The following is a 22,277-nucleotide window of genomic DNA, read 5'->3' on the forward strand; positions in this document are numbered from 1 at the left end:
TTTAAATATAAAAAAGGTACAACCATATAATTTATTTTTAAATTATTATATATCATTTACCAAATGTGAATGATCTCTAGCTCATCATATATCATTGGCAATGGGGATATTAGGGAATAAAAAAGACAAGTAGGGTGCCAAAATGGTAATATAAGAAAATAATAGGGGCATGGACAAAAACATGTATTTGTGGTGGTGGAAGCCAGCAACACACAGACAATCATGTGTTGGAAATTGTCTGGATATGCTATAATGTATATATTGCCGGTTTATTTATCCTCCGGATTCTTGGGAAGTCCTATTCAAATACAAATTTTATAAATAAAAATAAATAGCAAGTAAATCAACCAAATTAGCAACTTCTGTTCTGAGGTTTCGGCTGGTCCTCCAACGTACATTTCTTGTACTATTATTGCAAGCGACGTTTAGCTAACTGGGAAGAGTGAGAACAAGTCTTGAGTTAGAGATTGATCACAACTTACAAGGGCACAAAGAAATTGTTACTTTTTTATATGTACGTTGCAATCAATTCAATATTTTGTTGCCTGATGAAGACAGGAGCAATAGAGGTCCAAATCCAAGGCCGTCTGTACTTCAAAATGTCAATTTAGCCTTTGCTTTGTTGCAAAAGGATATTACTTGCTTTCTCTCGCACTTGACTAGTATGTATGTAACTTTTGTTTAATAGTAATACAATGGAAAACTCATATATAAGTCCCATGGAATTGATTTATTTATAAATAAATCTTACAAAATTTAAAAATCACAATTAAATCTCTTGAGACCTAATTGTAATTTAAAATTTTGATAAAAAAATGATAATATTTCTATTAAATATATATATATATATATTACATCATTCAAATGATTTACAACTACATCATTAGTAATTATAACTATAAATTTAACTTTTTACAACTCTAACTTCACATATTTAAAGTTTTAGTTGTAAATTATTGATGAAGTAGTTATAAATAATCAATGTTAAACTTTGTTAATAACGTATGATTGTTTAACCATTTGACACGTGAAGATACGGTCGTAAAAAGTAAAAATTATAGTTATAAATTATTAATAAAATAGTTATAAATTAATTATTTGATTAATATAATGTGTGTTTAATAAGAGTATTATTGTCTTTGTAACTTAATTTTAAATGACACTCAAGTTTTAAGGGATATGATTGTGATTTCCAAATTTTGTAAAATTTATTTGTGAATATGTCTACTCTACAGGATCTATATGTAATTTTTTCTAATATAATTTGCTTTGTTACCAAAAACAAAAAAAATCTGAGTTGGAGACATACACTTATTCTGGAAAAAAAAATAGAATTGATTGAAATACTGAAAATGAGGGGTTGTTGATTTTTGTTTTTGTTAAACTCTATCACCCCTATTTTAGGAAACATGGAGTATTATCACTGCCTACTTAGATTAATTTGAACCCCCATTATGTAAAACTATTGTTACTAATATTTTAAGAATAGCTTAGACATTTTTATTTAATGCGGCTGCATATTATAAGACTTGAACTCTCCTCACCAATTGAACTAAATGGGCCTCAATGGGGTTGCTTGATTTTGTTATTTTTTTTATTCTTTAAAGCTATGGTGTAAACAACATTTTAAAAAAAATTTTAAAATAAAAAAATATATTTGATTATGTTAATTTAAAAATAATTTTAAAATTAAGAAATCAACCAACGGTGATAATTATAAGTGGTTAATATTTGTAGCCTATGCTACGATAGTGACTAGTTATAATTGATAGTAATTTTTAATTACTATATATAATGTGCTTCAAAAACCAAAAAAAAAAAAGGAAACAAAATTTACTTTTTTCGGCCAAGAACAAAAATAACTTTAAGATGTTTTTAATTTGAATTTTTAACAATAAAAAATGAGAAAAGATTTAGCAATATTTATTCAAATAAGTTTTTTTATTTTTATTTTAAAACAAAAATTAGTTTTTTTTAAAAAAAAAGTAAACACTCGTAGTATGGATTTTTATTACGCCATCCATTTTAAAATATTTGTCCACGAACAAATTAGTAAAATGCAATTAATATTTAAAAATAATATATACTTTATCAAATTCAAAGATAAAACAGGAAAAGTGTCATTAAATAGTGCTTTCGAAATCTAAAAAGATAAATAATATGAAACAATTTTAGACAAATATGAAGAAACACAATGAGTACTATTTTGCCCATGCAAAACCCATTGTTTATTTGTTATGCTATGCATCAAATATAACAAAATTTATATCCCATCTATTGGATAGAATCCAAAGTAAACTATACTATTAATGGCTTATAAATTGTCATTCTTCACTCGTGTGTAATGAATTTTGAGGAAAATTATGCCACCATGCAGCAGAGAATTTCCTCGCATTCATATATACCTAGATACATATGTTCACGGCCCAAGATTGTTAGTTTAAACAGAGTCATCAAGATCTTGAAAAGTCTCAGTGCTTCTTGTGTCTTTGAATTCCTCTCCTCTTAGATTTCAAACCTTTATTCACAAACTTAAATGTACGAACCACCTTCAGGTCATGAACTGTGTTGCTATGATGATTGCCATGTCTAACAACAGCATTACTACATCCACCATGCAGATTCTCACCTATGTGATTCCTCTCCTCTTGTTTACGGCTAACATCGGCACTGATTCTAAGTCGGGCACGACGGTTTCTTGGTTTTAAGGAGCTCCTCAAGTGGGAGGTTTTGTAGTTTCTTCTCCGACGAGAAAATGATCTGTTCACTTCTTTTGATCCACGGTCATAATATGAAGGGTTTACTTCCTCGTAATCTTGTTCACTTGTATTGCAATACCTTTCCCCTTTGGTGAATCTTTTTCTTTTGAAATTACATAACTTGACACACAAGAAAGTGCAAATTCGCTCCCACAGGTGGAACCAACAAGACAGGCATGCCCATATAGATCTGCAAATCGTCACCCCAACGCATGCACATTTGGCCAGATTATATAATAGGTAAATGAATAATGCAACTGCAAAATGGGAACAAAAACACAAAAAATGGAAAAATATATATAGTTATATATAGACATATTGTTGTCCCTGTTCAAATCACTAGACAGTGATCAGAAGAAAACTCACCAATGTAAACCAGAACGAATATCAAGGCCAGCTTCAGCACATTGGCGATACAAAAATGTTCGATATAACACATGAGATCCCATGTGGGTCCGCAAGTTGAACTGAAAAATATGTCCCGACAGCATTATATGAAAGAGGAACTTGAGCAGTGAACAAAAATAACTAGTGAAAATTAATCATTTGCTTGCTATACTTTTGACTCGATTATAATTTAATTCCTAAACTTTAACTCAATCCCATTCAATTCCTATTTTGATTTACTTGTAATTTAATCCTTAAATTTTAACTCAGAATATCTCAGTCTTTATAATTTTAATTAACTATTTAAAACATTAGTCCTTAGATCTTAATAATAACTTCATTCTCTATTTCCAAAACATGGGGACTAACATCTTAAATTAAATAAAACTATAAGAATTAAATTGTAAGAGTTGAAATTTAGAAGTTAAATTTTACGAGTCAAAGCTATAGAAATTAAATTACATTAAGTCAAAGTTTAAAGATAAAATTTTATCTGAGTTGAAATTATAGGAACCAAATGATTAGCTTTTCTAAATAACTATTATTAAAAAGATTTATAAGTAAAATTGGTGTATCCAATTTAAGTGAAGTGAAGGAAACCAATCACAGAAGATCATGTTCAAACCGAGTTATATATTTGTTCATAACTGGCTCAGGCTACTCTATTCATTCAAATTGCAGAATCATGTTCATGCGTGTGTCTAGGACTCTTAGAGTATTTGATAGTTAGTTTTCTGTAGTTCTATAATGTGATAAAATGATTTTTCCCCCTTTTTTGGCCCATAGATAAAATGAAAATTGCTTTTACCTGCAAGACTTTCCAGAAAGGAAGTCAATTGGAGAGCCAAAGATTTTGCCAATAACGTTTCCGATGCCTGAAGCAAAGGATTCAATAACGTTGCCCATCGATTCAGACGAAGAATTTCAAGAATCACAGAGTTGTGTGGTTCAAGAACTGATTTGCTTCCTGTTCCTGAAACTTTAAAGAATTAAAAGAGTAATAAAACTAAAGCCTTACAATTCAATGCAATATTGCTGTAGTTGAATGAAAAACCATACATGAAGCAAAACCCGGAAAGAACCGAACAGAGTATGCGAATAGACTACAAATTAATGTGGAAAACACACATTTTCAACCCAAATCCTTCGGTTAAACTCAAGAATTTAAACGAGATTTAGAGCATCCAAACATAAAAAACTAAAATCAACACCAGACCTTCACATATACACTTTGAAATTGTCGATCTTTCTCACACCAGAACCTTCAATTTTTGACGCGTTTGCATCCAGAGGATGACGGCGATGAGAGGCTACGGTGGCAGCAAACAGTTGGACGACGGAGTACGATGGACAGCGACGCAGGCACCGACGAGGGGCACGGCATGAGAGGGATTGAGTGTGAAGCATAGGACGTTCACGATTTGGAGACTGGCTTGGATTCAACCGCTCCGTATAGTTCTCCATAAGCCTTTTTATTTTTTATTTTTCAGAAATTCACGGTGCGCATAGTTCACGGTGTGAGTCATGTTAAGGGATCAAAATGACCAAAAAAGGCCAGCCCACCTCAAGCATCAAGCCTGGTTTAGCCCAGAAACAAAAACAAAAACAAGGAAAACGGTGTTCAAGCCTACAGATCTATTTAAGTACTCAAGCCTCGTTCATGACTTTATTCATGGTCATGTGAACAAACTGGGCATTGGATCAGCCATGTTTGTGGTCGTCTGTGGACTTTATTGACATGTATGGAAGATGTGTCACACTTTTTTTTTTTTTTTTAATGAATGTGACCAAATGTAAGTATAGGTTTATGCAATGCTTTTCTTGCAGGGTCGTCGCGCGTAATGCTCATGTTGCTCCCAGAATATCGGGAAAGACATGAAAGCTTTGAGTTTGAACATATTAAGGCATTAATTCAAGGATTAATAATTAAAATTGTATTTGAATCATGATTAAATTGATCATAAATGAAGCATTTTAGTACACTAATCAAAATATTGGTTTAATAATTTATTGGTTCAATCAGGTGGCATCGACTAGATTTTCATATTATGTAATAAAGGACACAAATGGAAAGTTTTGTTGGATTGAGTTGAGACACAAAGTTCATACGCTTCTCTCTCTCTGGGGACAAATCTCACGTGCACAAAAGAAACTTGAAAAAGTTAGATAAATAGGGATGTTCGTCCTTGTGTGGATTGATTGGTTTAACATGCTCATGATTTGAGAGTTTGTGTTTTCCTGTTGAAACCTCCTTCACACTTTTGGCCGTTAGGGTTTTTTCTCACCTTTTATCTTCTCCATGGAAGTTTAGAAAAGGGAGAATGATAATAAAGTTTTAAAAAATAAATTAATGATAGTTACCCTTACAATATTTTTTTAAAAAAAAAGAGTTATAAATATTGATCTGAAAATTGTAAAGAAAAATCCCAATTGCAAATTAAAATTATATATATTTAAATGTCTTTTTTGTAATTAAAACTTCTGAATTTATAATCACTTAAATTGATATTTGTAACTTATTTTTTTAAATTTTTTTTAGGAACCTAACTGTGATTAATTAATTTTCTCTTCTGGGATTTCATTTTTATTTTCTTAAAAAAATTTCTTAAAAAAAAATTCTCCTCCTTTGTATTAAAAAAAATGAAAAAAAAGGTTGGAAAAATTATCTCGATACTAAAATTATGTGCCAGATGTTGAGGAGCTAGATAAGGCACAAATATTGTGTGAGCAACCTCTTCAAGTGATTGATAAGAACATGAGGATTTGAAAATGCGTACTGCCAGTTATAAAATTCATATCTAGCTTTGAACAAAGAGAAATTTATGTGAGAAACACAAATCGTTTTCATCATTTTAAACATTACTTGTGTTTGCTCTTGTGGAGGATATTGGTGTAAATATGGCAAAAGGCATCCCCAAGACGTGAGACCATTGCTCGTAATAATGATCTCACATAATTAGGAGTTTATCATATTAGTTTAAACGAGTGATTGTAATATTCTCAAATATTTTTAAGATATCGGGTGATGGAATAAGCAAAAAGAATTTGAATTCCTCTTGAGGAGGAGTCAATTCCATGACAAGTGCCATTAGTTCCTTCAGCAGATTGAAAAAAAAAAAAAAAACACAAGTACAGGAATGAAGATGATGTGTGCAAACATTAAGTTAAGAGCTAATGAGTAAAATAAACCCCGAACTCTTGCTAGAAAAGCACCCTGAACTCTAACCTTTTAAAATGTGCAAAATAAATTCTAAACTTTTAAATTTATAGCAAAATGAATTCTGACCATTAATTTTTTTAACGTCCTTACTATTCATGTGGTACTGTTCACCGTAAGCCCCAGTTAATGCTGATGTATCATTGTTAATTAGTGCCACAAACCCTAAACTATTGTTAATAGCATTCTGGACCCTGAACTTTAAAATTTTGAACAAATTATGCCCATCGTTTATATATAAAATGTTGACTATTATGTAAATCAAATTATCCTCAGCATGGTTCGCTACAATGAATGCATCATTGGTCGTGGCGAATAATTCATAATTTTGTAAAATAATATTTTTTGTCCTTTTTACAATGTTTTTCAAACGATTAATATCTTATGCTTTCGTATACTTTATAACTTTGATTTAGTTTTATTTTAAATAATGTTTGTTTATTTAATGGTGAAAATTTGGTATCCCATTTAAAAAAAAGTTTAAGTATCATAAAATTTTATAGATGATAAATACTAAAGTTGATGATTTCATCAACAAATTAAAACTCAAATTAATCAGTTAATTAAAATTCTCTAATATTTAAACTTATTTTCAAATAGGATCTCAAGTTTTCACCATTAAATAAATAAACATTAATCAAAATAATATTAAATTAGAGTTATAGAGTATATGAAAGTATGAGATACTAATCGCTTGGAAAATATTGTAAAAAAGAGCAAAAAATATCATTTTACAAAATTATAGGTCATTGTCATGGCCAACAATGCATTCACCTACGGCGAACCATGTTGGGGCCAATTTAGTCTACATAATAGTCAATGTTCTATACATAAACAATGGGCATAATTTGTTTAAAATTTTAAAGTTCAAGGTCCAGAATATTACTAATATAATAATTTAGGGTTTGTGGCGCTAATTAACAATGACACATCAGTATTAACAGGAGCCCACGGTGAATAGTATCACGTGAACAATAATGGCGTTGAAAAAATTAACAATTAGGATTTATTTTGTCACAAATTTAAAATTTTACGATTTATTTTACATATTTTAAAAGTTTAGAGCAATTTTCAGGGAAGAATTTAGAGTTTATTTTGCTCTTTAAACCTTAAGTTAATTAATGCGCAATAACAATAGTATACCATATTCAAAACTAGTGGCAAAGGCAGGACCTAAAGTTAAGGGGTGCAAGACAACTCAATTTAAAAATTAATAATTTAAAAAATAATACAACAATTTTAAAAATAATTTCATTAGACAAAAATATAATAACATAAAAAAATTATGCATATTTTTATACAAGAAAAAATATATTGAGGATTTGTTTGGCCAAAAATATATTAAAAATTTGATACAGAGTTTAAGTTTGAGAGAAAAAAAACTTTTAACCAGCAAGATGACTTAATTTGATGTGGTTGATTTTATTATTCAAAATTCTAAAATTAGGATGTAAGATTGTAAGGTTTACACATCCCCGTATGTAATTTTCTCCATATATGAGGGAGCGCATTTAGCTCCTGACGTGCCCGTGGCTCCGCCACTATTCAGAACAAGGATTTGCCTATCATCGTTTAATTACTTTATGAAGTGTTAAATTCATTCTTTTTTTTTAGTGCTTCGTCTTGTTTAATTTGTCTACAATATAGACAAAAATCAAAATATGTGGTATGTTTTATACTTGGATTATCACTATTCAATAATAATTGTATTTTTAATTATTTCAGTTGGTTTTTATTCACAAAATTGTATTTTCATTTTTTTAGTATCATTCTGATCTCTCTCTTTCTCTATCTTACTCAATTAAAATTTAAATATTTTATTAGTTTCGCTTAAGGTGCCCCATAATCTTCATTAACTTGATAACAATCTTCATTGATAACAAGGAAGTTAACAACAAATGTAATGGAAGGGGATCTATGTTTATCGTTTTTATTGCTTTGTGTGAAGCCTTGGTTTATTTATTTTGAAAAATATTAAAAATGAGTAATGATCATAAGTTGGACCAAACAATGTTAATTCCAGTGTTATGAGAACAGGATCGAATCAATTCAATTGATTGAACTGGACCTAAGTTTAGCTGATTATAGCTAAAAATTGTGGAGTTAAAGAACCAATCATGAATTGATTGAATCAATTTTGAACTGCTCAAAATCGGCTGAACTATTAGCAAATTGGTTGATCAAATCTTGTTATTTTTTTAATTTTTAATTTTTAATTATTTAAAATTTTAATTCATATTTATAAATTGTCCTTATTGTAAGACATCTTCTGTAAGTATTTTTTTTTGTCATTAGTATAAGGCATATTATGGAGTAGTAGTTATATTTTTTTCAATATTATCATTATTTAAATTTATTAACTATGAAAGAGAATGTGGTGCAACTTAAAAAAAATATTTAAATAGGGGTAAAAGTAGGAATTTATTTTATTTTCAAACAAAATTATAACTTAACTATATTTTCTTGGTTCTGATAAGGTAGTTGGGGGTACCATATGACAAGGACTAGAGGGAGTACAATTTATACATATTTATGCCTCATAAATATTGATAAATGGAAAAAAATGAACAAATATTTAAGAAATTTGTATAAAATATGCATGTGTGTTATTTAGTTATAAATTATGAAATAAGTATATATATTTTAGATTGAAAAATTACCTTTTCTATTTTATATTATTTTGATTAAAATTTAAAAATTCATTTTTATTATTATATATATTTATTTTATAAAACCATGGTTAAACCATGAATTAAGCCACGGTCCAGCCATTAAATTGTGAACTAATTTAATGACCAGTTTGATTTTTTGTTAACATTAATTTTGTTAAGGTTCAATACCCTTATGCTTTTATTTAAATTAAAGCATTGCATGGTTCATCAATTGTCAAATATACACCTCATTGTTATCTGTCAATTATATTATTTTATTATTCAAGCAGAACTAATGGCCTTTATGTATCAAACTTAAATTTAAATTAAAGCTTTGCATCACGGTTGATCGTTGTCAAATTTACAAGTCATTGATCTATGTCAATTATATTATTGTATAATTCAAACACAGCTAGTGGCTTTTCTGTGTCAAACTTTAATTTAAATTAAAGCTTTACATAGTTGACAATTGTAAAATATACATGTCATTATTATATGTCAATCATTTGAGATCCTAAGGGCTGAGAGAAGAGAAAACATTTATGAAGGAGTATTTGCAAGCACATGCAACTTTAATTAACATGTTGTTTGTTAACATTTGTCATTGCCTATTAGGAGGCACAAATACTTATTGTTGTCAATCTTGTTACTTCAAAAATATGGTATCTTGATCATCTTAATAGAGAATCAAGCAACAGAAAAGATGTGGTATGGCTTTTTAATAAGTAAGTTGGTTGAATTTTCACTTGTTATTTTTTATAATTTTAATTTCCATATACTATTTTTCACATCTATTTTTTACTTCATTCTTAGAGTTGTGATTGTATATCGCACTACGACCAATAAGACCATTCCCCAACTTGAGGGCATTTGACTCTCTATACATATGGATCACGGTAAAGATATTCATTTAATTGACTAAGTTTTTAATTAAAAAACTGCCAATTGTTATATCATTTCATTGATATTTGGTTTTTTTTTATAGTATTCACTCTAGCCATATCAGAGCAATAATTATGATTATTGCTTGATGAGATTTATGAAGGATATCATTACCCATGCTGTACAACAATCCTTGACAAGGTACATATTAAACTTAATTACATTAAATTAAAAATTATTACTAACTTAAGTTAACTTATAACTTGAATTTGTTGCGGCTTTTTGCATACATTACTTTGAAGACGTCTCCTGTATCAAGTATGAAGATGCAAATATAGAAGAAGTCTTTGAAAAGGTGGCCATGGTGGTGTTCAATATTTGGATAGCATCGGTGATTAGACCCACCTAGTTTAGGTATATATTTACACATCCATTTTTTGGTCAATTTTTATATTTTGGGCCACTTAGCTCAGGAATTTAGTTTGCAAATTAGCTAAGATATTTCTATATTTTTTAGGGTTTAGGATTTAAGGTATAGTAATTTTATTATATTTGGACAGTAATTTTAATAAAATATAGTGATTTATTTCTGGTGTCAATGTTGTTGATATTCTAGTTGCTATATTCTATGTAAATTTATAGGAGATTGCTTTTCAAAATATCATAAATACTTAATAGTCATTTCAAAATAACTGTCAAGATTGGATTTACTTAATAGTTATTTTATAATAACCATCAAATATAGTCAAATACTTGATGGTTATTATAATAATCATCAAGCATTTATGATAAATTTTCACCAGGTTTAGGCCTGATTTTTTTACCATTACTATTTGATGATTATTTCACAGTAACCATCAAATAATGCAAAAAACTAACCATCAAGGAAGGCCTTTTCTGTGGTAGTAGACGTGTGTTTAACATAAGTTAATGCTAACCATAGTAAACCATGTTCACAACAAGGTTTTGCTTATCGTCTTTGAACTACTTTGTGAAGCATTAAATTCATTCCATTTTTAGTGCTTTGTCTTGTTTGGCTAGAATATAAACAAAAATCAAAATATCCGGTATGTATTATGCTTGAATTGTCATTATTCAATAATAATTGTATTTTTAATTATTTTTTGATCTAGGATCTCCGAATACAATAGATGGTCTTTATTCACAAAATTGTATTTTCATTTTTCAGTTTCATTCTTCTCTCTCTATATTAATAATTAAATGTTTTCATTAGTTTTGCATAAGGTGCCCCATAATCATTAATTTGATAACAATCTTTGTTGATAAGTAGTAATTTAACAGCAAATGCAATGGTAGGGGGTCTGCGGTTAAAAAAAAGAAAAAGAGGGAAATTAAATATCAATTAGGTTTTAATTTGTTTTTAATTGTTGTAACTTATTTTTATAGTTTTGCATCTTTTTTGTTTGTTCTATCCAAAGCCTTAGTCCCTCTATTTTGAAAAATATTAAGAAGAAGCATGAGTTGGATTTTTTTTTTTGGGACCAACAGCATGAGTTGGATTAAACAATGTATATTTTGCTGAGATCCAATAATATCCTTGTACTTCTGTGATGCCCTTCCCCTACTCAATCGCTTGTAGTCATTTTAAAGAAGTTTGTTTCTTTTCATTTTCCTTAATCATAAGAATTTATAATATCAGCAAGTAATTAGTATGTTTTTTTTCTTAATCATCTAATGTGTTTAACGATATTGAGTCCATATCATCTAAATTAACACCGCTTGAGTCATCTCATGGTCCTTCTAAGTATTTTTTTTTTTAAACAAGCCATTGCATTTCGGATTGAGCAGATAAAAGGATAGGAAACCATGGAAATAAATTATAGGTCATAAAAACAAAACAAAGATTGAAGTATAGGGATGTGAAATGTATTTTTCCAAAAATAATATATATACACCAAGGAGGCTAATTTCAAATTTTAACATGTGAAAAAAGTAATTTTTAAAAAATAATTTTTTAATGATATATGTAACTATTTTTTATTTTGACGAGGCAGGTAAAATTGACTTAATTTAAAAACTGAAATTGCAAATTACTTGTATGATGTTGTACGATACTTTAAAACTGTCCCCAAATTCTGTAATCTTTATCCGTTATGGTCTATAGCTAGTCTTTAGATAACTCGTGATTCCTCTAATGTATTAATTATTTAAACAAAAATTGACTCCTTCTCTATCAAGCTTTATATAAGAGCTTTGCATGGATTGTTAAGTATAGACGTGATTTTTTTATATTAATTATATTATTTTATTGTTCAAACATAGTTAATAGCCTTTTTGTATCAAATTTAAATTTAAAGTTAAAGCTTTGCACGGTTGATAATTGTCAAATATACGCGTCATTGTTCTATGCCTATATTATTTTATTATTCAAGCACAGCTAATGGCTTTTTTGTATTAAACTTTAATTTAAATTAAAGCTTTGTATGTTTGACAATTTTTAAATATATATGTTTGGACTAAATATGAAACGTCACTCAAATATGTCACAGGGTTAATTGAGCTGAGTAATTGAAACGTTAGGCCCAATATAAATGAAAAGGGTCGGCCCCGAGACTCAATAAAGGCCATGTCGAAATCCTGTCAGCTACAAGTATTAGACCGTTAGCTCGAAAGATATGATCTTAAGTAATGTTGAAATCTATGGACCTCACGCACAAGTATCTTGATGGAATGGATTGATTACCAAAATAAAGAGCATGGAATAAAGACCGTGTCATGAGTTTCGCGAGATCCTTGATTCTTCGACAAAATGTGCTAGGTTTTAAGGAAGAGGCTATCGCTACTCTAACACTATAAATAGAAGAAGAAGACACAAAAAAAATAGTTAACACTCAATCAAAGACTTGTAATTTTATATTTGTTAGCCCTTTTTAGTTTTCAGTTTTAGGTTTGTAATCTTTTTACGTTTCAATAAAAATTGAACATTTGTTCCACCAAAGCCTTGTATTTTTTTACATTTGAGTAAACTATGGTAAGGGAGCTCGAGACTCTTTTTGTTATCAATTGAAACTCAGCGTCTCTGGCACACCTGGTATTTGTTGTTTACCATGAATAATTTTTGGCACGCTCAGTGGGACTTGTGTAACAAAGATGGCAAGGACACGAAAAGACAAAAGGACTGATGAAACAGGTGCTGATTCTCACGAACCAGAAGGGACCTCTGCACACGCAGGGTCAGAACACTTATCGCCTAGTGCTGAAGCAGTTGAACATCGTGAGCACATAGTGCTGATGACGACAGGTAGCAGCAGCATAAGCCCTGGCTCAAAGTCAAAAAATGGATAACCAACCCATTGATCATATCCAATGGACCTGTGGTAGAAGTGCTGCAAGAAATTTAAGACTGGATGGATAAGCAGCTGGAAGAGAACTAAAGGTTCTTTGCACAATCCTTGGAAACGTCAGAACGCAGGGAGAAAGAACGACAGCAGATCATGATGCAGGCTCTGCATGACAGCATGAAGAACATAATCGCGTCATTAAGAGGCACTCCTCTGGAAGTAGGCTTAAGTTTAGGGCCGCTTGGAGGGCAGCAAGTAGGAATTAATGTAGGTGCTGGCCATCAGGGCCGCCCACTTGTAAGAGACATCCTTGACCCCCAAATATTTACTCATACTCATCCTTTAAGTAATCCTTTGTATTATTTACAAGAACTCGGCACGAGTGGTGGGGGGCATGGCAATGATCCCAGAGCGTCAAATTGAACCTCAAACCCAACTGGTGAACATGGAGGCCTTAAGGGATGCTATCTAGGATATATATAGACCAAGGCTGAAGCCAATCGGCTACTCCATCTTCTCAAAACCATATTTAAAGTACATAGACAAGGACAACCCATATCCTTGGGGATATAGGATCCTTAAATTCATGTTGTTCTCAGGAGACAGAACACAGTCAACATTGGAGCACATTGGGAGGTTCACAATCCAGTGTGGCGAGATTGCTAACTATGAGAACTTCGCTAACTTAAAGCTAAGATTGTTTCCAAATACTCTTATGGGCCTCGAATTCACATCGTATATGTCACTACACTGTAACTCAATCATCAATTGGATGGACATGGAGCAGAAGTTTCATATCTAGTTTTGTAAGGCCAAGCTAGAGGTCAGCATAGCAGAACTCTACAAGCTCACACAACGAGCTAGAGAGACAGCGGACCAATACTTGGTAAAGTTCAAACGTCTGAGGAGCAGGTGCCACGTACCGCTTCCAGAAACTGAATTTATCAAGCTGGCACAAGTAGGATTGGATATAGAATTCCAAAAGAAATTTCAGGGGATGAAATTTTGAGATTTCTACTATGAACACTATATTTTGTTCAGGCATTTTTTTAAATTTAATAAAAATAATAATAAATAACCAAAAAAATATATAAAAAATACAAAAATAAAATTTAATCCTTTTTAGGATTATATTTTCAAAAAAAATTAATAGGGTTTAATTTTATTTTATCCTAGATAATCTTTTGTTGATTAAGATTTTGTTTTTCTTTTAATTCATTAAAATAACCAAAAATATATATAAAAATACAAAAAAAAAATTTAATCCTTTTTAGGGTTATATTTTCAAAACAATAATAATAATAATAATAATAATTTAAAAAAAAATTAAAAAATCTTGTTTAAATATTTTAAAATCTCTCTCAAATTATCTTATTCATTCAAAAAATATTGGGAGTCAACTTTTGAGAGTTAACTTTTCTCTTCTTAAATTTTATTTTTTATTTTAAAAAAAATATATGTGTGTTAATCTATTCAAAAAAATTAGAAGTAAAAATATATAGCTATAATAGGCTGGATGAAATGCTGATCCATTAGCGTTTTATTATAGCCTTAGAGGCTATTTGCGGAAACACGAGCAGAGAAGTCATGAAACGTAGAAAGGAAAAAACAAAGAGCAAAGAGCATACGCATGTATAGAAATATAGCCACACAGCCACACAAAACACTTTTGACCAGAGACGCAGGAGCTTTATAGAGCAGAAACGTTGGTCACGCACGTAAGAAGGAAGAAAGACAGAGTAGAAAACACAGAGGGTAGGAAAAAAAGAGAACACGCATACATAGACTCACACAGGCAAAGAGAAGAGACGGATACAGAGAAGCAAACATGAGCTTTGACCCTTATCTCCTCTAGGCTGCACAGAAAGGAAGGAGAGAAAACACATGCACGTACAAGCTTATGCCCAGGGATAGTTGAATCAGGTTGTAAAGACCCATTTCCTTCTACTGAGGCACATACTCTGACTTTAAGCGCCTCACCTAGTTGACCCAAGCGCGAGGAGACCGAGGCTAGTTCCTGAGCTTTCTAAAGGACAACTGGGGGAAGGGTGAAGTCGTCCGGGCTAAGACCAAGTCACGAATGGAGGTTAGTGGCCATAGATTTGGCTGAGTATAGGCTGTGACTTCGGACAAGTTGGGAGAGATAGTTAGGTATCCGACATCACTTTTATTGGAGATTTGAAAGCTCTAACGAGAAGTACTGGGGAAAAACAAAGCACAGTTAGCATACTTCTCCAATAAAATAAAAGGGCTAAAACATGAGAAGCGAGAAACTTACCAAAAAGCCACTGATTCATGGAATGAAGAATCCTCCTATAAAGAAAATGAACAACTATTAGAATGAGGAACCAATCTAAGGGGAAAAAAAGGTTTTCAGACCACTATATATGTACCGTCACAAACTTGTCGAGTAAGGTAACGAGATTTTGGATAATCACTAGAGAATCAAGCAAACTCCTAGCAGAGGTGGAAGATGGAGCGGTAATAGAAGAAGCGACAAAAGTGGAGGAAGCTATTTGAGAGCTAAGGTAAGAAGGATGTAGAAGAGTGAATGCTTGAACTTTAAGAAACGACAGAAAGGGTAAGAGAAGTGACCAGAAAAAAAGAAATGAGTTTATATTAGCAAAGGGCGCTCAAAAACGAAGCGACGTTTCAGTTTTTTCGAACATGCTATATGGCTTACGTTATTAGCCATTGGCATGCGGGGGGCATTGTTTGGGCTAAATATGAAACGTCACTCAAATAGGTCACAAGACTAGTTGGGCTGAGTAATTGAAGCGTCAGGCCCAATATAAACGAAAAGGCTCGATCCCGAGGCTCAATAAAAGCCACAATAAATAAATATGCTAAAATCCCATCAGCTGCAAATATTAGACTGTTGGCTCGAAAGATACGATCTTAAGTAATGCCAAAATCTACAGACCTCACGCCTAAGTATCTCGGTGGAACAAGCTGGTTACCAAAATAGAGAGCATGAAATAAAGACTATGCCATGAGTTTTGTGAGATCCCTAATTCTTCGACAAAACATGCTAAGTTTCATAGAAGAGGCTACTGTTACTCTAACACTATAAATAGAAGAAGAAGATACAGAAGAAACTAGTCAACACTTAATCAAAGACTCGCAATTTTACATTTGTTAGCCCTTTTTAGTTTTTAATTTTAGGTCTGTAATTTTTTCACATTTCAATAAAAATCAAACACTTGTTCTACCAAAGTCTTGTATCTTTTTACATTCGAGTAAACTGTGGTAAGGGAGCTTGGGATCCTTTTTATTATCAATTGAGACTTAGCGTCTCTGGCACACCTGGTATTTACTGTTCACCATGAACAATACACATAATTGTTCTATGTCAATTATATTATTTTATTATTCAAGCATAACTAATGGCTTTTTTGTATTAAACTTTAATTTAAATTAATTCTTGTATGGTTGACAATTGTCAAATATACACATCATTGTTCTATGTTAATTATATTATTTTATCATATTCAAGTACAGTTTATAGCTTCTCTCTAGCAAATTTTAATTTAAATTAGAGCATTGCACAGTTAACAATTGTCCATTATATATGTCATTGCTCTATGTTAATTATACTATTTCATTATTCAAACACAACTAATGGCATTTGTGTATCAAATTTTAATTTAAACTAAAGCTTTGCATGGTTTGAGAATTGTCAAATACACATGTCATTATTCTCTGCCAACTATGTTAATTTATTATTATTTTTCCAACATATTATTTTATTATTCAAGCACCTCTAATGGTCTTTCTATCTCAAACTTTTATTTAAATTAAAGCTTTTTCATGCTTGACAGTTGTCAAATAGACACATAAATTGTTCTATGTCAATTATTTATTTTATTATTCAAGCATAGCTAATGTCCTTTTTGTATCAAACTTTAATTTAAATTAAAGCTTTGCATGGTTGACGATTGTCAAATATACACATCATTATTCTATGTTAATTATATTATTGTATTATTCAAGCACAGCTAATGGCCTTTTTGTATCGAACTTTAATTTAAATTAAAGCTTTGCATAGTTGATAATTGTCAAATATACACATGATTATTATGTGATAATTATATTATTTTATTATTCAAGTACAGCTAATTGATTTTCTATATCAAATTTTAATTGACTAGAGCATTGCAAGGTTGATCATTGGTAAATATACACGTAATGTAATAATTCTATATAAATTATATTATTCACTATTAAAAAAAAAGAAATTTAGCTAGGGACATGCCATTTTTCTCACTAAATTACGTTTTAGTGAAGGATTTTGTCCCTCGCTGAATTCATAACTTAAAAAGGGCTCGCTAATTATCAAGGAATTTAACAAGGGCTACATCCCTTGCTAATCACTCGCTAGTACTATTTTTAATTATTTTAGAAAGGGATTAATCCCTCATTAAATATGCTTATATTTAAAAATAGGGATGACACATCACCCACCATGTGTGTGTCAACTTGTGACATGTCACCACCAACAAACTTGTGCATCATCAATCGCCATGTCATCTATCATCTCATGCCCGATTACTCACCACATGTGCAACAACTTATGACATGTCATTATTCACTTTGCACCATGTCACTTGCTCTATACCATGTTACATGTTCATTATATTTATGCAAAATTCAAGATTTAAACCCTTAACCTCTTACCTTTCGAATCTTATGCTCTTCTTCTTTGTCAGTTGAACTGAAAGTCGCCTATTGTTATGATATGAGAAATTAAATATATATTATTTAACTACATAAATATATTAAATAATATATTATAAAAACACGCACACACTCCTTAAATTTTATTTTTAATTATTAATATGTTAAAAGTATTTATATTTTATTAAATTATCTTGTATATTATATTTTTAATAAAATATTATTTTATAATGAAAATCAACTTAAAATAAAGAAAATATTAAATGTTAAATAATTTTATTATGAATATATTAGTTAATTTTTAAATTTAAATTTTATTTTTAAATGAAAATAATTAAATATATAATTAGAAGTCATTGCTAAAAGTTTAATTTTTTTACAGTAATTAACTAGGGATAGAATCCTTCAATAATTATCTTATTTTTGAGAGAGACTGGCAGTCTTTCTCTATTTTTCTTGCTAATTTTCTTATTTTAGATAAGGATTGATAGTCCCTCACTATTTTTTTCACAAATTCTCTTATTTTAGAGAGGAATTAATAGTTCCTAGCTATTATCCTTACTAATTTTAAGTCGAGCTATAAAATTAATATCCCTCACTAATTTGGTATTTTAGAGAGAAATAAATGATCTCTCACTAAATTTTTTCACTAATTTACATTTTTTTAGTAATGATTATATTATTCAAGCACAGCTAATGGCCTTTCTGTATCAAACTTTAATTTAAAGTAAAGCCTTGCATAGTTGACAATTGTCAAATATACACGTCATTATTATATGTCAATTATATTATTTTATTATTCAATACAAGCAATGGCTTTTATGTATCAAATTTTAATTTATTAGAGCATTGCATGGTTGACTGTCAAATATACACATAACATAATTGTCATTCAAAAACAGCTAATGTCTTTTTGTATCAAACTTTAATTTAAATTAAATCTTTTCATGGTTGACCGTTGTCAAATATTCACGTAACATAATTGTTCTATGTCAATTGAATTATTTTATCATTCAAGCACAGCTAATTGCCTTTCTGTATCAAACTTAATTTAAATTAAATCTTTTCGTGGTTGACCGTTGTCATATATACGCATAACGTAATTGTTCTATGTTAATCATATTATTTTATTATTCAAGCACAGCTAATAACTTTTCTGTATCAAATTTTAATTTAAATTAGAGCTTTCCATGTTTGACGCCTCTTGAATAACATTTGATTTGAATATTATATATTTATTATATTATTTTAATAAAATTTACTATATGTTTCAGACAAATTTTCCTTTAGAGTCTTGCATGGCTGACAACTATAATATTATCTGTAACATTGTTCCTTGTGCAATATATTTATTAAAAAAATTATAATTGCAATAAATAATGTTAATTTAATTAGTGTGGCTCAACAACCCCCTTCACCACGATCCTATAAATGTCAAGCAATCTCAGTGATTCTCCATGTAAATCAAATATATCCAATGCTAAAATTTCTTCTCAAGCTTCTCCTATTCTTCTCCAATTCTCCTCTTGTAGTTCTGAAGCAATGGATGATGGTTAAATCTTCTGCAGATGAATACTCAAATGTAAGTTTTTTTTTTTTTTGGCATGTGATATTTGATATCTGGTTTTATATTATTAAGTAAAATTTGAATATTATCAGCCTCCAGTTAACTCTCTTAAAGATGTATTTATGTTTATATATGATCATAAATTTCTGGCGAAGTTCATTTTCTTCTTGTCAACATGCCAAACATATAGAAAATTTTGAGTTGAGATTCTTATTGTATAAGACTCTTGTATGTGCAATTCATTCATTTATAAATATAAATCATTCTGATATTTAAATTGAACTCAGGATATTATTTTTCCATCAATGAGCAATTAATGGTGGCTAATTATCAGAAAATTAAATGTGCAGGATCGTGGACTGGACAGTCAAATTTCAAAGTTGATGGGTCATATTGGTTTTGCTCACATTCTAAACATTAAAAGTATCTATTTGAGAAGAGAAAGCTGGTAAGTATAATCAAATATAAGTGAAATACTTCCTCTTTTAAATTATTTTTTTCTTCAAAAAATCATTTCCCTGTGAGATGCCTATTATAATAACACTCTGTAATCCTTATGTAAAGCCATCTCGTGTAAGTGTTTGGTTAGTGTTTTTCCCATTTAGTTTCAAACCATGTTTGTATTACTTCGTAAAAGAGAATGGGTATTGCATTTTGGGGAATGGCATTCAAGTTCTAAAAAAAATAGGATTAAAAACCAGATCTACTTGACTGGTTAAACCAATAAATTGTTTGAATCTGTGCACAAATTGGTTTGATGAAATGTTTTCTTCATAAATAGTCTGATCACAGTTTGACTACTTTTTTGACCATCAATTTTTGAACTATTGTTTTAATCAGTTCAATTAATGACTCATCCGATTTCTAGTACTTGCAAAAAAAATGGATTAATAACTGTTAAGCCTATGAAAAAAATTCTAAAAAATCATGCATTATAAATATTGATTTAGATAGTCTTGCAAACAAAAATCCCAATTGCAAATTTAGAGGTACATTTGAAACTTAAACGACTTATATATTAATTTGCACCTTGTTTGAACTCAAATTTGCATATCATTTTAGAGATAATTTTGTCGCAAACTTAATTATCATTAATTCAATTTTTTCAACTCAATTATCATTCTTTTATTTTTCTCAGATGGTTGAAGATGCTCCACCCAGTTGGAACCTTCAGCAGCGTCATATCTGCTTTCGTTCTCCATTACTGGCGATCAACGCCATCATCAACCTCTCTGATATGTTGTGAAAGCCAATGTTCTCAAGTTGATGCCCTCTACCGTCCCCCTTGTTGTGATTCTATGGTCTCTCATCACCTCATGTTGTTGTATGTCGCCACCAAAGGTTGTCATATTGTATGAAATGTATGTATGATAGTATTTATCTGCGAACAACAAGTTATCACGTATGACAGAAATGTTGAATCTCAATTGATAATAAAAGAATCTCGAACTTCCTTACCACAGTTTACCTGAATGTAAAATATACGCAAGACTTGATAGAACAAATGTTTTGATTATTATTGAAATGTAAAATAGTTATAAATCTAAACTGAAGATAAAGCTAAACGATAAATTTAAGAATTATGAGTGTAGAATGTGAGTCTTTTTGAGTGTTGATTGTTGTCTTCTTTTGCACTTTGGTACTCTATTTATAGTGATAGTGTGATGGCAGCCTCTTCCTTAGAATCTAGAATATTCTTCTAAAGAATCATGAATACTGTGAGACTCATGGCATGGTCTTTACTTGCTATCTTCCATTTTTGGTAACTAGCTTATCTTACTAAGATATTTGGGCACGATGATGTTCCCGCGAGATTCGAGATCATTTGAGATCATGTCTTTATGCACCAACGGTCCACAGAATGGGTTTGTAACTGGCGGAATTTCAACATACTCATCCTATTGTGGCTTTTCATTGAGCTCAGTACTATCCCCTTTGTTTAGATTGTTGATTGGGCTCGACTCTTTAATCACTTAATCCAATTGGCTTTATAACCTATCAAATGCTTTGGTGAGTAAAATTTCATATTTATTCTAAACAAATAGTCTCACGTCGAGTGAAGATTAGAAAATTACTCCCCTCTAGTCCAAAATATATAAGTCTTTTATTTTAGCAAATCTTAGTCTAAAATATAAGTAACTTAATAGTTATAGAATTTTTTTTCTCATTTAATTTTACCTATGGTATTTATTAACATGGATTAATTCTTGTATGAATGGATGATATTTTTCTCACTCATCGCTGGTAATTGGAGATGGACAAGATTTATGTATTTAGCATTATATACTTAATATACTTATATTAAATCATACCATGTGAATCGATTTTTATGTATTAATTTAATTAATAACAAGAATTTATTTTATAAAAAATAGTTTATAAAAGATCCACATGTTTTGATTTAATTGAATACTAGCATATTAAGTATATAAGGCAAATATATATAAGTTTTTCCCATTAAGGATTATGGGTAAGAAGAAAAAAACAATATATATCTTCATTAAAATATGAATTTCACTTATATACAAATTACTGTTAAAAGTTGTTTACATTTTAATTAAAAAAATTAATCACAACTATATTAATGTGTGGTGATCTTTCCAAAAATGCAAATGACAAGTGTTATTTTATAATTAATATATATATTTTCATGCGAATATGAATTTTATTTATATATAAATTATTGCTAAGAGCTGTTTATATTTTGAATCAGAGAAAATAATCAAAACTATATAAATGTCCGTGTCTTTCCAAAATGCAAGTGACAAGCATTAGTTTATAATTAATATAAGACTTTAATATTATTGAACTCGTCATCCTCATGTGCTAAAACTG

At 30.0% G+C, this 22,277-nt stretch overlaps 1 protein-coding gene and 1 long non-coding RNA gene across 4 annotated transcripts; one reads left to right on the plus strand and one right to left on the minus strand.

Moving 5' to 3' along the window:
* Nucleotides 1-2,182: 2,182 nt before the first annotated feature.
* On the minus strand, nt 2,183-4,593 carry LOC129303854 (uncharacterized). 3 transcript variants are annotated; one of them, XM_054943399.1, is made up of 4 exons: nt 4,363-4,593; nt 3,955-4,113; nt 3,126-3,226; nt 2,183-3,016 (listed from the first exon to the last, which is right to left on the minus strand). In XM_054943399.1, the coding sequence occupies exons 2-4, from the start codon at nt 4,050-4,052 to the stop codon at nt 2,472-2,474; spliced, it is 744 nt and encodes a 247-aa protein (XP_054799374.1). In that variant the 5' UTR covers nt 4,053-4,113; nt 4,363-4,593; the 3' UTR covers nt 2,183-2,471. The 3 variants fall into 3 exon arrangements, with proteins under 3 accessions (XP_054799374.1, XP_054799373.1, XP_054799375.1); XM_054943398.1 differs by having other exon boundaries at nt 3,955-4,119; XM_054943400.1 differs by having other exon boundaries at nt 2,661-2,949; nt 3,955-4,119.
* A 14,756-nt stretch (nt 4,594-19,349) lies between these two features.
* Nucleotides 19,350-20,974, plus strand: LOC129301719 (uncharacterized). The gene is made up of 3 exons (XR_008591077.1): nt 19,350-19,457; nt 19,793-19,890; nt 20,581-20,974. It is a non-coding gene; the product is annotated as an uncharacterized LOC129301719 (long non-coding RNA).
* Nucleotides 20,975-22,277: the final 1,303 nt, after the last annotated feature.

This window comes from Prosopis cineraria, unplaced genomic scaffold (genome assembly GCF_029017545.1).
Source record: "Prosopis cineraria cultivar Desert tree isolate PC_DT_omini unplaced genomic scaffold, ASM2901754v1 PC2, whole genome shotgun sequence".
In the NCBI taxonomy this organism is placed as follows: Eukaryota; Viridiplantae; Streptophyta; class Magnoliopsida; order Fabales; family Fabaceae; genus Prosopis; species Prosopis cineraria.